The sequence below is a fragment of the Nerophis ophidion genome, linkage group LG05 (genome assembly GCF_033978795.1).
Source record: "Nerophis ophidion isolate RoL-2023_Sa linkage group LG05, RoL_Noph_v1.0, whole genome shotgun sequence".
Taxonomy (NCBI): Eukaryota; Metazoa; Chordata; class Actinopteri; order Syngnathiformes; family Syngnathidae; genus Nerophis; species Nerophis ophidion.
Window position 1 is genome coordinate 44,939,591 of NC_084615.1, and position 14,564 is coordinate 44,954,154.

Consider the following 14,564-nt stretch of genomic DNA (forward strand, 5'->3'; position numbering starts at 1 on the left):
AACGTGTCCTGGGTCTTCCCCGTGGCCTCCTTAATATATTTTTAAATTACAGAAAAAGTTGTTATATTGTGAAAACAGATAATTTTCTTATATGTTATTTATAATCCATCCATTCATTTTCTACTGCTTGTCCCTTTTGATCTTACAAAATAAATTGGTATTATTACAAGAAAAAGGTTATACTTATATGGGGGAAATTGTCATGATATGGCAGCTCTGCTGCCGCCTGTCTGCTTTTTGTTGCAGTGCATGGTTTTCGGGCTAAGGGGCAGAGCCACCTTCGCGCACACCTGATACCCATTTCCTCCTGACTGCTTAAGTTTTCCAGTCCATTAACTCGCCGCCAGTTGATTCCTGATGCTTCACCCTTCCAGTCGTATTCATCTACTCTGGCTCCTCTCACACTCCTTGTTCCTTTAGTGTTGCCGTGCAGTATTTACTTTGTCCTCTCCACACTTTTTGTGTGCGATTTCTGTTTCTCCACACCTTTTTTGTGGATCCTGAATTGTTTTTCCTCACTCCTTTTTGTCATTCCATTGTGTTGAGTTTTTTCTTGCCCTGATGTGGGATCTGAGCCAAGGATGTTGTTGTGGCTTGTGCAGCCCTTTGAGACACTCGTGATTTCAAGCTATATAAGTAAACATCGATTGATTTTTGAATTTGCCTTTTGTCATTATTCTTATTCTTTTTTCTCAACATTGGGGTCCTACTCAAGCGAAAGCTGATTATGACATGAATATAAATAATTGATAAGAATAAAGATGTAATATTAGAGGAAAAAGATTGCGATAAAACCGTAAAATGTTATTTTATGTCATTGTTGTGTTCAATCTATTCTCCTAACATGTTATTGTACAATAATTTAGTTAAATATTTGCAAGAATATGAAAAAAGTGAAGTCATCATTTTAAAAATTCAAAGCCACAGTGTTACAAGAATTCTGATTCATAAAAATAAAGCTGTAGTTTTTAATTGACTAAAGTTGCAATGTTACAAGAATAAGGTTTTAATTTGACATGCTAAATTCTGGGTATGTCATTAATGCGGTGTTGGGTTACCATGACATTGTGTCATTTTAGATCTTCATTTCTGTCTCAACCTGGTGCCCCAATTTATTATGGCTCACAGATTGTCAGCAAAATTCTCTGCCTGTCTGTCTCTTAGCGTTCATCCTCCAGAGGCTTGTAGTTGACAGCGAGGCAGCAGATTGATGCCTTTAAGGAAATGTGACTATGGAAGCAGAATCACTGATTGAGGAACGGATATACAAATAATAAAAATTGTTCCAAATGTGGCAACTGTGGCTTTCTTCATAAACATTACAAAACCCTCAGATTCTTGGATTTTCCTGCCTCTTAATCACCAGCAAAGATGTGTTGCATTGAATGCTTGTGTGTGTGCAACGGCTGGAAAAAAAAAAAAACATTCATAGTTGCTTGACTCTGTGCTGTTTGAATGTGAATAATTCATGTGTTTATCCTTCCGTATGACCGCAAAGTGAACTATCAACTCTTTGCAAAATCTTCACTTCATAACATTTATAGATGTTCAAAATATGCTTTAGATACTTAAAAATGAATTGAGTTTCTGATTTGTTAAATCGCACAACTGCCCACTTCATTAGGTACACATGAAAAATGTACTCTCTGGCCACACCAACAGTCAACCTATGGTTGTTAGGGTTGCGTGATATAGGTGACATAAATTATATAAATGTGGCCAACAAAGAGCTTTTAATACAATTGTCATTTTGTGATGATGCATGTTGATGACAAATTCTAACTGTGTCCCGCAAATTTGACAGTGACAAGCGAACGGCCGTGTCCTCAACGCAATGTCGTGTCCTCGCTAGCGAGTTAGCTGCTAATGTCCCTCCACTGTGACGTGACAGCGGGAGAAGAAGACGGCTGAGGAACGATGACGTCGTTAGCTGTCAGCGTATTTATTGACAGCTTAGTGTGTAAGTGAGATGTGTAATTAAACCAAAGAGATGCCGTGTGACGAATTGTGAGACTTATCGGAGTATGGTTGCCAGAGGGTGTTGAGGATGCGTGTTGGGATCCAGGCGGAAGTCCAGCAAGGGCGAGGCAGAATCGAACGTCGGGGAACAGGCGGAAGCTCAAAGACAGGAGCTTGGCGCCGTGGTCGTTAGGCAGGCGTGAGGTCGATGTCCAGGAAGGCAATGGAAAATCCACGGGAGGCCCAAGGTGACGAGACACACAACTCGATGACAAGGAAGGATGGCAGGAAGCTGGAGGACGACACAACACAGGAGACAATGAGCACTACGGGGAGATAGTTTGCACATGCAGAAGAGCTAGATACGTGTGGGCTTACTGTACTGGGTACGTGAAGCTACGTTCTTGCGTCGGATCTCAGGCTGCGTTTGCTCTTGAAGGCAGATTGCTCATCACGGGTAGGTTTGTAGATTGGTGAGTGTCTGCAGGTGCGAGGAGGCGCGCCCGCAGCGGATAGAGAGCGCATGTGGGCGTGGCCCGTGGTGTGCTTGTCCGGACGCACAGCAGGAGGAGAAGCAGCAGGAAGAGAGGCAGCAGGAGTGTGACCCATAACATCCACAGTACAAAGCTGTTTCTAAGTCTGTAATCCTTGCTTCCATGGTGACAAGATAAACCATGTATTTTTTACAAGTATTATGATCACTGGAGGACAAGGAATAGATAGATGTGTTTCACTACACACCGTAATATGATAATGGAACCAGACAAACACCTGAATATAAACACGGGTGGACAGATGAATACAATTATAAACAGGAAGGGAAACAAGTATAGATCAGTATATGGTCAACAGCACAGTTATTAGATCAATATTTTTCATAACACAAAGTAATTTTTGTGGTTTTTGTTATTGTTTATGAATTCAAAACATAAGTCCATGGACAAAGGAAGACTTCAAGGGCAAAACCAAATAATTTAAATCAGAGCATATAGTAGTTTTTGCTTATGTTTATTTGTTTTGGAATGTTGACTTTATTTTGCTCAAAGTATTGTATGCAATAAAAAGGAATAAGAAAATGGATGTTTTTTAACTGATACTGACTGTGTCATTTCTTAGTTTAATTGTTATCCAAAGTGGAATCATTTAATAATATTGAAATTTGAAGTATCACAATCAGCATGAGTGTGACCAATACTGTGTTTGGAACTACTTGATGTTGGGTTGATACCCAAAATTGCAGCGTCACCCAAAACTTGTATAAAGTATCCAAACTACAGAAGAATAATTGCTTATTACATTTGAACAGAAGTGTAGAAAGTACCATGTTTCACCAGAAAGTAACCAGCAGTTAACTGTAAATTAACAACTACCTGTCTTTGGACTTTCGCTTTCAAAACTTTGATCGTTTGTACCTGTGGTGTTACTGTCTGTTGTGTCCATATTGTCTATGCGTCCAACTGTGTGTTTGTGTTGGTCTTCCTTCCTTAGGACAATGGTTGCAATTTAGCTTTTGTGCTAATTCCAGCATATTTATGTTGAGCTGTCTTTGCTGACATATTGATTGGTATATACTGTCTTAAATCCATCCATCCATTTTCTACCGCTTATTCCCTTTTTGGGGTCACGGGGGGCGCTGGGGCCTATCTCAGCTACAATCGGGCGGAAGGTGGTGTACACCCTGGACAAGTCGCCACCTCATCGCAGGGCCAACACAGATAGACAGACAACATTCACATTCACATTTACACACTAGGGCCAATTTTACTGTTGCCAATCAACCTATCCCCAGGTGCATGTCTTTGGAAGTGGGAGGAAGCCGGAGTACCCGGAGGGAACCCACGCATTCACGGGAAGAACAAGCAAACTCCACACAGAAAGATCCCGAGCCTGGGATTGAACCCAGGACTGCAGGACCTTCGTATTGTGAGGCAGACGCACTAACCCCTCTTCCACCGTGAAGCCCTGTCTTAATTCAAATAAATAAATACATCAAATAAGTGGATTAATAATATGTTTGAAAAAAATAGTACAACTGGAATTGACACAATATGAGGAGGCTGCAAATATATACACTTCCATGATACAGATTTTAAGCCATGTCGCCCAACCCTAGTTGTAGTTAATTAAATGCAGTATTGGGTTGGTTACTGAAAACCAGTAATTAGTTACAGTTATCAGTTTAGTTTATTTCAAAAGTAACTCAGTTACTAACTCAGTTACTTACACCAAAAAGTAATGCATTACTGTGAAAAGTAACTATTTAGTTACTTCTTTAAAAAAAAAAATTAAGGCTCCCATTAATGCCCTTTTAGCCTTCATTTCAGTTCTATTGTTGCACTGGAGAATAATACAATCTGTTGATCAACTTGACATGCATTTCCATCACTGAACTCTGCAAAACCATGTGGTCTACATACAACACACAAAGACAAAGATATGTTTCAAAGAGCCAATTTATTTTGAGCCAGAACAAATTGACATAACTATTTTAAATAGCTGCAATATAACATACATAAGTAACAAACCGCATAATAACAACATGTCACAACATAGCTGTAAACCTGGCTTCACCCAAGGAAGGCACACATGACATGATTATATGTCACGTCATTATATACAGCACACACACTGCTATACACACGCTTCACCAGGCATTTTTTTCTCTCAAGGAATTGTGAAATAAAATCATGTCTTCAGTGAAGCCCAGAACACTCTATGCATTTCCCCAGTTTTAGTTTAGAGAAAAGGAAATATTGACCTGGCCCACTAGGATCCCGCTTTATGTTTGTGAACTTTATAGTCTATACATTTAGAGTGATGTGATAATCAAACACTCTAGAAGTCTAGAATGAAAGAGTATATAAGAGAATTGACAGTGTGTTTACCTTCAGTGCTGAATGATGAACAAAGCCAGCGTTTGGAGTGTCTTCTTTAGCCTGCTTTCCATGTTTATGTACTCACTGTCCACTGTGTCCAGGAACTTGGAAAATGTTTTCCGTGCCATTTGCCGTTTGACGCCCGCTATAATGCTAAATAGCTGCCTGAATGCGGGTGACTCCACTGTAGAAATAGCCTGCATGTCTTCTAGCACTTACGCTGCAATGGCTCTATCAATGTTGTCCTGGCAGTGTGTCTCTGTACTAGCTTTGTCGAAGCATGTTGCTTTTGTAGCTGTTTCAGTAGATTTGATTTGCTGTTTTGGGCAGTAGATGGGATCTTTGATCCAAAACACAACTTACATTTAACTAAAATGTTCTTTTCTTTGTGCTCGACAAAAGAAAAGTAGTGAGAATATCTCCATGTTAAGAAACTCTGCTTCGGCTCCACCAATAAAACACACTCAGATTTCTCAGTTTCTAGCCGATACTATATAAAAAATAACATGAAATAACGCAGAAAAGCATCATTTAGTAACGGTAACTGAGTTACTGAATATAAAAGAATAACTCATTAGACTACTCGTTACCGCCGAAAATAACAGCGTTACAGTAACGCGTTACTTTGTAACGCGTTAGTCCCAACACTGATTAAAGGCGAACATTACTGTGTGCTGAAGAAAATATCAAATCTATATTACAACACAGACATATGTAGCTGAGCTCTGGGTGTGAGTTTAAGATGTGTTGTGAAGCCTGAGGGAGATTTTTTTTTTGTGCATGGAAAATTGCTACTACAAAAAGCGAGAATTTGAAGAACTCTTCTCTCAAAAGTGGAGCAAACAAGTGAGGGAGATGATGGATGCAACTCACGTTTGGTGTTCATAAACATTACTTTCAGAGCGTCGTAGTTTATTATGCACAATAGTGGACTTGTGTTCGACTCTGTGGTTCCTCCCTTGTCACAATTCAGTAAGGGTGAAAGTAGTGTGTGCGTGTGCGTGTGCGTGTGCGTGTGCGTGTGTGTGTGTGTGTGTGTGTGTGTGTGTGTGTGTGTGTGTGTGTGTGTGTGTGCGTGCGTGCGTGCGTGCGTGCGTGCGTGCGTGCGTGCGTGCGTGCGTGTGTGTGTGTGTGTGTGTTAAGACATATTCAGAAGTGCCTGATTAATTCATGTCTTATGGAGAAGTAATTCATATTTTAAAACGAGGGTGGCATGCGCCAATTCAAGCTGCACATTACTCTGTTTGTGTAAAAGTGTGTCCTCTCCTTGGACCCACCTTCTTCCTGCTGCTTCCTCTTTTAGCACAGGACCCTCATTTATTCATGTTACTGCTGCTGCGGGGACTTTTCTTTGCCATTTTCTGCCAGTTGCCGAGAAGCTGCATTTAAAGTTTAACCAAGTCGACAAGTTAAATAAAGAAAATGAATTATAAACACGTCGCTGCGTCCGCTAGTGCGTGTGTTTGTGAGTGTGTGCAACATCACCGCTTATGCCGCAACATGATGTGACATACATACTTACCAAGGTTACTGAGATTAGAGTCAGTTTTGTTGTAACACTAATTATTCTCTTTGGGGGCAGTTTTGTCACATTTAAAAATTATTATTTTGTATATTTTAAAGCCTCTTTTGACCAGGAGCAGGTGATAGCTGCTGGCTAACAATTTGCTGTTTATTATGTTTATACAGTGGAACCTCTGAAAAAACAATTAATGCATCACAAAATGTTACTTCTCAGACAATCAATGTATTAAGTACAGTATTTTTTGGACTATAAGTCACAGTTTTTTTCATAGTTTGGCCTGGGGTGCGACATATACTCCGGAGCGACTTATGTTTGAAATTATTTACACATTACCGTAAAATATCAAATAATATTATTTATATAATTCACGGAAGAGAAGAAGAAAATGTCAACAATAGTCACACACACGTCAGCAATCGTCACATACACGTCAACCAATAAGAATTTGGCGGGGAAGGGTCATGGCAGAAGTGCATTGTGGGTCATGGAATAATAACTGCTATATGCTACTGCCGTAGCTATTAAAATGGATCATTTCATCGTTGGCGGTAATTTATAAAAACTGAGAAGGACTGAAAAAAAATGGCACCGAAAAGGAAGTCATGTACTGCAGATTACAAGCTAGATGTAGTGAAATATGCAGCAGAAAACAACAAGAGGAAGTGGCGCATACCTTTGGAGTTGGCAGAGTTGTTTAGAAGCGACGTCGAGGAAGAAGATTTCATTGGATTTATCGATTGGGAGTGACAGATTGTTTGGTAAACGTATAGTATGTTTTATATGTTATAGTTATTTGAATGGCTCTTACCATAATATGTTTTGTTAACATACCAGGCACGTTCTCAGTTGGTTATTTATGCATCATATAACACTTATTCAGCCTGTTGTTCACTATTCTTTATTTATTTTAAATTGCCTTTCAAATGTCTATTCTTGGTGTTTGATTTTATCAAATAAATTTCCCCCAAAAATGCGACTTATACTTCAGTGCGACGTATATGTTTTTTTCCTTCTTTATTATTCATTTTTGGCCGGTGCGACGTATACTCAGGAGCGACTTATAATCCAAAAAATACGGTAACGTTCCTAACTCCCAAACAAGCGTTTGAAAATAACTTAACTGTATCAAATGTTGTAAAAAGTAAATCACCCTTTGAAGATGCTCATACACATGAACAGGAAGAGTAATACTGTCACTTAGTAGTATATTATAACAAAAAAAATGTTATGTTCAAAAAATATTTTCACTTCAGGTTCTATGGTTATCATCTCACACACACATGGAACAACACTAAAAAAGAATTACATGACACACATGAAGGTGCAAGCTTTGAATTGTTTTTTTCCCTGAAATTTGTTTCTTAAAGCATAAATTTGTATATGTAATTTAAATGTATCACTGCTAGGGTTCGATTTGTGTTGTTATCGTCACACTTTTTCGCTTTGTCATCACTTGTGCCCTTCTGGTGGTGGCATCACAAATAAAAACACACCAAAAAAGCCAAAGAAAAAGAAACCACACATATGATGATGATTTTAATTCCCTAATTTTTTAACTTTTTAGTCATATGTTTGCAGGAAATGTAATTTAGTTGTACAACTTTTGCAGGTGTTTGACTCAGAGGGTTCCACTGTATTGTTTTTAAAGGCGTCCACTTCTTACTAAATGATATGTTCTTTTGGGTTAATTGAATCTACTTACACAAATACTGTATAGTAAAATTACATTTTTTTTAAAGAGATTCAGCTTTTATCACTTGTCACCGAGTGGTACTTTGCAGATATTGCTATAATCAAAAAATAGTGTAGAAGTATATGAAAACATAAAATTATAATTTGTACATTAAAAATGGTTATCATCACTGTTCATCTTTATGACTTATCACTTGAACAAAAAAGCAAAAAGAAGTAAAAACATGCACATAATTATGGTTTTAATTCTCATATGTGTGGTTTTTGAGTCATATTATTGCAGGACATTTATGTTGAACTTTTTTGTTGACCTTTTATTGTATTGTTTTCAGTGGCGTCCCGTACAAGCTGAAATGTGATACTGCAATTGCCATGTTTTCCATCCATTTCATCCATTTTCTACGGCTTGTCACTTTCGGAGTCTGGGGGCGGTCCAGGAACCAATCCCAGCTACACTTGGGTGGAAGGCGTTGTACACCCTGGACAAGTCGGGACCTCATCCATCGCAGGGCCAACACAGATAGACAGACAACATTAAAATACTTGGGCCAATTTAGTGTTGCCAATCAACCTATCCCCAAATTCACTACAGATATCTAATCTATTTTGAGTTTTATTTGGTGGGTTAAGGTAATCAAACTATTAGAAACAGCAATAAGACAAACTGCATTGAATCCATTCTGTAACATAATTAATCCTCGATTGCAAAAGCATAAAATACTTTTTAAATACAGTTTGCACAAACAGTCAGTACCTTTGGCATGCTAATCAATTTTACATTAAGTGTCTGATCCACATACAATCTGCTGACATTGTAAATGAGCATGTGTGCGTGTGTGGCCTACAGTGTTGTCTGCATACGTTTTCCCATCTGACTGCGTTTACCTCAGCCCACACTGGCGCCCTTTGTCACTCCACAATAGACATAAACTGCAAAAAATAACTAAATTGAATGGAATTACACGAAAAAGGTGAGTCTGGGAACAAAACACAAGACAGAGAAACATTTTTTGACTTGCAAATGAGATTAAAGAGCAAAGTCCCATCTGTGTCTTTGCCTCCCTGCCAAGCTAAAATTAGATGACGAACCCTCAAGGCAAAGCTAAAAGGCTGCGTCAGAAAAGACTCGAAGAAGAATAATGTATTTGAGGAGGAGCGAGAGAGTCAAAGACTTCACACACACATTAGCCACTTTATTAGGTACACTGAGGCAAACCGATGAAAGGAGAAAGGTCTTAAAAACTTACTTTGCAAATATGTTAAGGCTGAGTGTTATGATGTAACCAATAATTAGTGTGGTTGTAGAAGTGTTTGTCATTTCTCATAATGGTTGTTCTGAACTCCATTTCAATTAATAAATGGTCAAATATACGGGAACTTGCGTTCATATGACTATAAACTTCTTAACAGTTTTACGAGAATCCTTACCCCAAAAATATTATGATAAAAAATGGTTCCCTTAATTGAATAAGGGGATAAAAAGTAATATTACTATAATACATGTGTAATTAAAAGACATGATTTTATGGGAATAAAGTCATCATTTTACAAGAACATTTACAAAATAATGTTAATAATGTAAAGCAGAAAATATTTTGTGTGACTAAAGTTTTAATTCCATAATAATGAATTCATAATGATCAATTACTTCTTGGATTCTAAGGGGGTACAGTATGTAAATTTGGAATCATTACATTTATAAATGTATATACATATTCATGTACATTATGTATGTATATACATATATATATATTTGTGTGTATGCATATAGGTGTGTGTATGTGTGTGTGCGTGCGTGCGTGCATGCGTGTGTGTGTGTGTGTGTGTGTGTGTGTGTATATATATATACTGTATATATATATATATATATATATATTCTGATTGCACAATATTGATACACAAAGGGACAAGCGGTAGAAAATGGATGGGTGGATGGATGTTTCTTTTATTTTTTTACTTAAACGTTTTTTATTCTTATTCGTACTATAATGTCTAAATGTGGCTTTTGTAGCAAAGTGATTTCCTGCAAAGGATCATTAATGTATCACTATATGATTTAATGAGAATAATATATTTATATTTTGAAGATACATTTTTAATTTTTAGAAGAATAAAGTAATAGTGGTAAAGAAAAAAATAGTATTTTGGTTTGATAAAAAATATATATTTTTATGAGAATAAAATATTTTAGGACGACTGCATGCTTTAACCAAATAAATAAAAATAATGAGAATATGGTTGTAATACTATGAGACAAAATAAAATAAAAAATGTTTGTGACAGCTACTGAAATTATGGGATACTATGGTGTAGATTTCTTTTCTCATGTTTGACCCTCATCGTGTACCTAATGGAACAATGCTCATTATTATTTTTTTAACCACAACCAGGAGATGATTAGCCTAACATTACATAAACACAGGAAGCAGCAGTAAAGCACATGCGGCCGCCACATCTAAAAGACCCTCATTAAGCTGTTTTGTTGCTCATTAATCAAACTTGCTTACAGGGCAGCCTTCAAAACAACAAACATGCTGTGCTTAGTTAGGAGGTTCATGTTCATGAGTGAGGCCAAGATCATTAAAAAGTCTTAATTGTGTGTGCTTCTCTGTGTCCTCAACAGTGAACAGAGCATCTGCCAGGCGCGGGCCTCCGTCATGGTTTACGACGACACCAGCAAGAAGTGGGTGCCCATCAAGCCGGGCCAGCAGGGGTTCAGCCGCATCAACATCTACCACAACACGGGCAACAACACTTTCAGAGTGGTTGGCGTCAAGCTGCAGGACCAGCAGGTCAAAGAACATCTAACATGCACTCAAGTAACACAAGCAAACACAGAACACAGATTGATATATTCTTTCACATATACACACAATGTAAAGTGTCTCCATTCACATACATATAATGCAAACATCTGTCTGTCCATTTAGACATGTAATTATTATCTCTCTGTCCATACACATAATGTAACCTATCTGTCCATTCACATACACATGTAGTAAAAATCTGTCACTCTATACACACACACACACACGTCAGTCGTGTCACATAGACACACAATGCCAATATATAATATTGCTGTCCATACGCATAATGTGAACATTTGTCGGTAAATTCGTACAGACATGACAAATCATCCCTTTCTATCTTCACATATATGCATACACATTTCCTTTCTCTCTCACACACACACACACACACACACACATTTGCATTTGTATGTCTTGTCACATACTGTAAATACATTATGTAAAGTTTTGTATGTTGAAAAACATTTCCAACACACTGGTGACAATTATGTCTATTCACATAAATACATACTGTCAACATTCACATACATATAATGCAAACATCTGTCTGTCCATTTAGACATGTAATTATTATCTCTCTGTCCATTCACATACACATGTAGTAAAAATCTGTTACTCTATACACACACACACACACGTCTGTCGTGTCACATAGACACACAATGCCAATATATAATATTGCTGTCCATACCCATAATGTGAACATTTGTCGGTAAATTCGTACAGACATGACAAATCATCCCTCTCTATCTTCACATATATGCATACACATTTCCTTTCTCACACACACACACACACACACACACACACACACACATTTGCATTTGTATGTCTTGTCACATACTGTAAATACATTATGTAAAGTTTTGTATGTTGAAAAACATTTCCAACACACTGGTGACAATTATGTCTAGTCACATAAATACATACTGTCGACATTTGTATATCCAATCATGTTTCCAACACACTGTCGAAATGTGCCCGTCCCTTCACTTAAATACATAATGTATGGAAGTATTATTGTTGCAAAATTATTAGCAAGCGCGTATCTTAACCTGTGTGTGTGTAATCCAAGTCACATGTCTGTGTACTAATGCGTGTAAAAAGAGAGCCAATAGAAGGTTCCTCAGTGTTGGCGCTAGGAATTTTCAAAATGGGGTCCCCTTCAAGTCATGAAAATGGGGTCTCACAATAATTTTTGGGGTCCCACTTTTTAGTAACTGTTTTGAAAACAAATGATAAATGTATGTATTATCCAGTTATATCTCGCATTCGATATTGTGTTCGTAGGAAACAGTTATCAGAAACGTTACTTAATTCATTAAAAAAAATAATACAAAAGAAAACTAATGTTTATGCATATATACATTTATTTAGTTCTAAACATTAATTCACTTTCTTCTTTCCTTCATGGATCTAAATTTTACCGCTGCCAGAATTTTTTTCTATATTTGTATTTAATAAGTTGGTGGTGTATTTATTTCAGTATAAACGTATAATACATTTTTTGCTTTGGTCATGAAATTATGATAATCGTGGTCAGGGCTTACATACATTATTTATTTAACTCTTAAACCTCTAGAGTCCACATGAACTTCAGATCTATTCGTCAATTCAAAATTTCTTGTTTTTGTTTTTATGTTGTATTAGTGTTTGGTTTTTTTCTGCCCTTTTTGTCAAAGAAAACTATGTTTTTTTATGGCAAACACACAAAATAGGCAAAATCTTCCACAATTTTTTTTTCAAAGTGGAATATTTGATGTGAAGTAACCGGAGCCTTGGATAGGTCAATAATTCATAAAAACATAGATTTTGATTCAATATTATGTTTTGAGCAATGACAGTTTTAAAGGCCTACTGAAATGAGATTTTCTTATTTAAACGGGGATAGCAGGTCCATTCTATGTGTCATACTTGATCATTTCGCTGAAAGGATTTTGTAGAGAACATCGACGATAAAGTTCGCAACTTTTGGTCCCTAATAAAAAAAAGCCTTGCCTGTATCGGAAGTAGCAGACGATGTGCGCGTGACGTCACGGGTTGTGGAGCTCCTCACATCTGAACATTGTTTACAATCATGGCCACCAGCAGCGAGAGCGATTCGGACAGAGAAAGCGACGATTTCCCCATTAATTTGAGCGAGGATGAAAGATTTGTGGATGAGGAAAGTAAGAGTGAAGGACTAGAAAATACACTAAAGGGCAGTGGGTGGGAGCGATTCAGATGTTATTAGACAAATTTACTAGGATAATTCTGGAAAATCCCTTATCTGCTCATTGTGTTACTAGTGTTTTAGTGAGATTATATGGTCGTACCTGTACAACCAGAAGGTCGGCCCCGCACTTTTCTTTAGCGCCAGTCGACGGGTGGTGGCGATGCCCATCTCTGCCCTTCGCAAGCGACCCTCTTCGAAACATGATCTTTCGAAATGATCGCTGCATAAAACACTGTACTTTGTATGTGTGGTCCAATCCAACCGTTTTCGCTTGACCGCTTTGTTCCATAGTAAAGCTTCACCGTCATCTTTCGGGACTGTAAACAATAAAACACCGGCTGTGTTTGTGTTGCTAAAGGCGGCCGCAATACACCGCTTCCCACCTACAGCTTTCTTCTTTGATGTCTCCATTGTTCATTGAACAAATTGCAAAAGATTCAGCAACACAGATGTCCGTAATACTGTGGAATTATGCGATGAAAACAGACGACTTATAGCTGGGAACAGTGCTCGAACAAAATGCCCTCTACAATGCGTGACGTCACGCGCACGCGTCATCATACAACGACGTTTCAGCAGGATACTAATGCGCGAAATTTAAAATTGCAATTTAGTAAACTAACCCGGCCGTATTGGCATGTGTTGCAATGTTAATATTTCATCATTGATGTATAAACTATCAGACTGCGTGGTCGGTAGTAGTGGGTTTCAGTAGGCCTTTAAAGAAAAAAAACAGCTTTGCTTTATTAGTCAACATAGCAACTTTTTCTAAGTTACATTTCACTTGTAAGCTTATTTATTCCACTTTTGTTATGTTTTTGTTTATTTTAATAGTATTTTTAGAATGTGCCATGAGCCTTTAGAATATTAGCTGTGGGCTGCAAACGGCCTCCGGGCCGCACTTTTGACACCCCTGCAATAGATAATAAAAAATGAAATCTGATAAGTCTATCGATAAAAAGCAGAGCCTGGCATCTCTGCTTCAGTAAACAATGACGGTGATGACGTCACCGTCAGCGATGCGAGCGGCACTTGCTAACTTGTCAGCCACTTTTCCAAGAAACTCCTTTTGAACACTCCTCGCATATTTGCCCCCTTTGTTGACCTGCAAAGCATGTTTTTTGGGGCGGAGGAGTCCGGTTGGGTTCTGGTTAGCTTGAAGCTAACAGGTAGCCTGTCTCCATCCTCAAACGATGTCGATCCAAATTTGACTTTACACTCACCTTAGTGTTTACCATGAAGCCTTTCTTTTGACAGCACCTCGTCGTTAAGTTGGCCGAGTGCAAACTGAGGCAGTATTTGTGATTGATAAACCTTTCAGTGAATCAAAATGTTTAAAAAATTGTACGGGAAAGTTCAGTACTTTGAAGAAGACCAATAAAAACGCAGAGAATCCTGTGTCTGTAAAAATGCTTTCAAAAATGTGCGTCTTTTCTGATTTCAAAGCATAAAAAGACACAAGTGTGTTAATGCCAACAGTGGTTCCT

The 14,564-nt window shown here is 37.8% G+C and overlaps 1 protein-coding gene across 4 annotated transcripts in view; it reads left to right on the forward strand.

Moving 5' to 3' along the window:
- evlb (Enah/Vasp-like b) overlaps positions 1-14,564 on the forward strand; it is an 86,699-nt gene that overhangs the window by 52,147 nt on the left and 19,988 nt on the right. For 3 of the 4 annotated variants that reach the window (XM_061901066.1, XM_061901063.1, XM_061901065.1), the window contains exon 2: positions 10,676-10,844. In XM_061901066.1, coding sequence (XP_061757050.1) covers positions 10,676-10,844 — 169 coding nt within the window. Of the gene's footprint in view, positions 1-6,827; positions 7,119-10,675; positions 10,845-14,564 lie in introns of those variants that run through there. The other variant, XM_061901067.1, reaches the window with a different exon arrangement.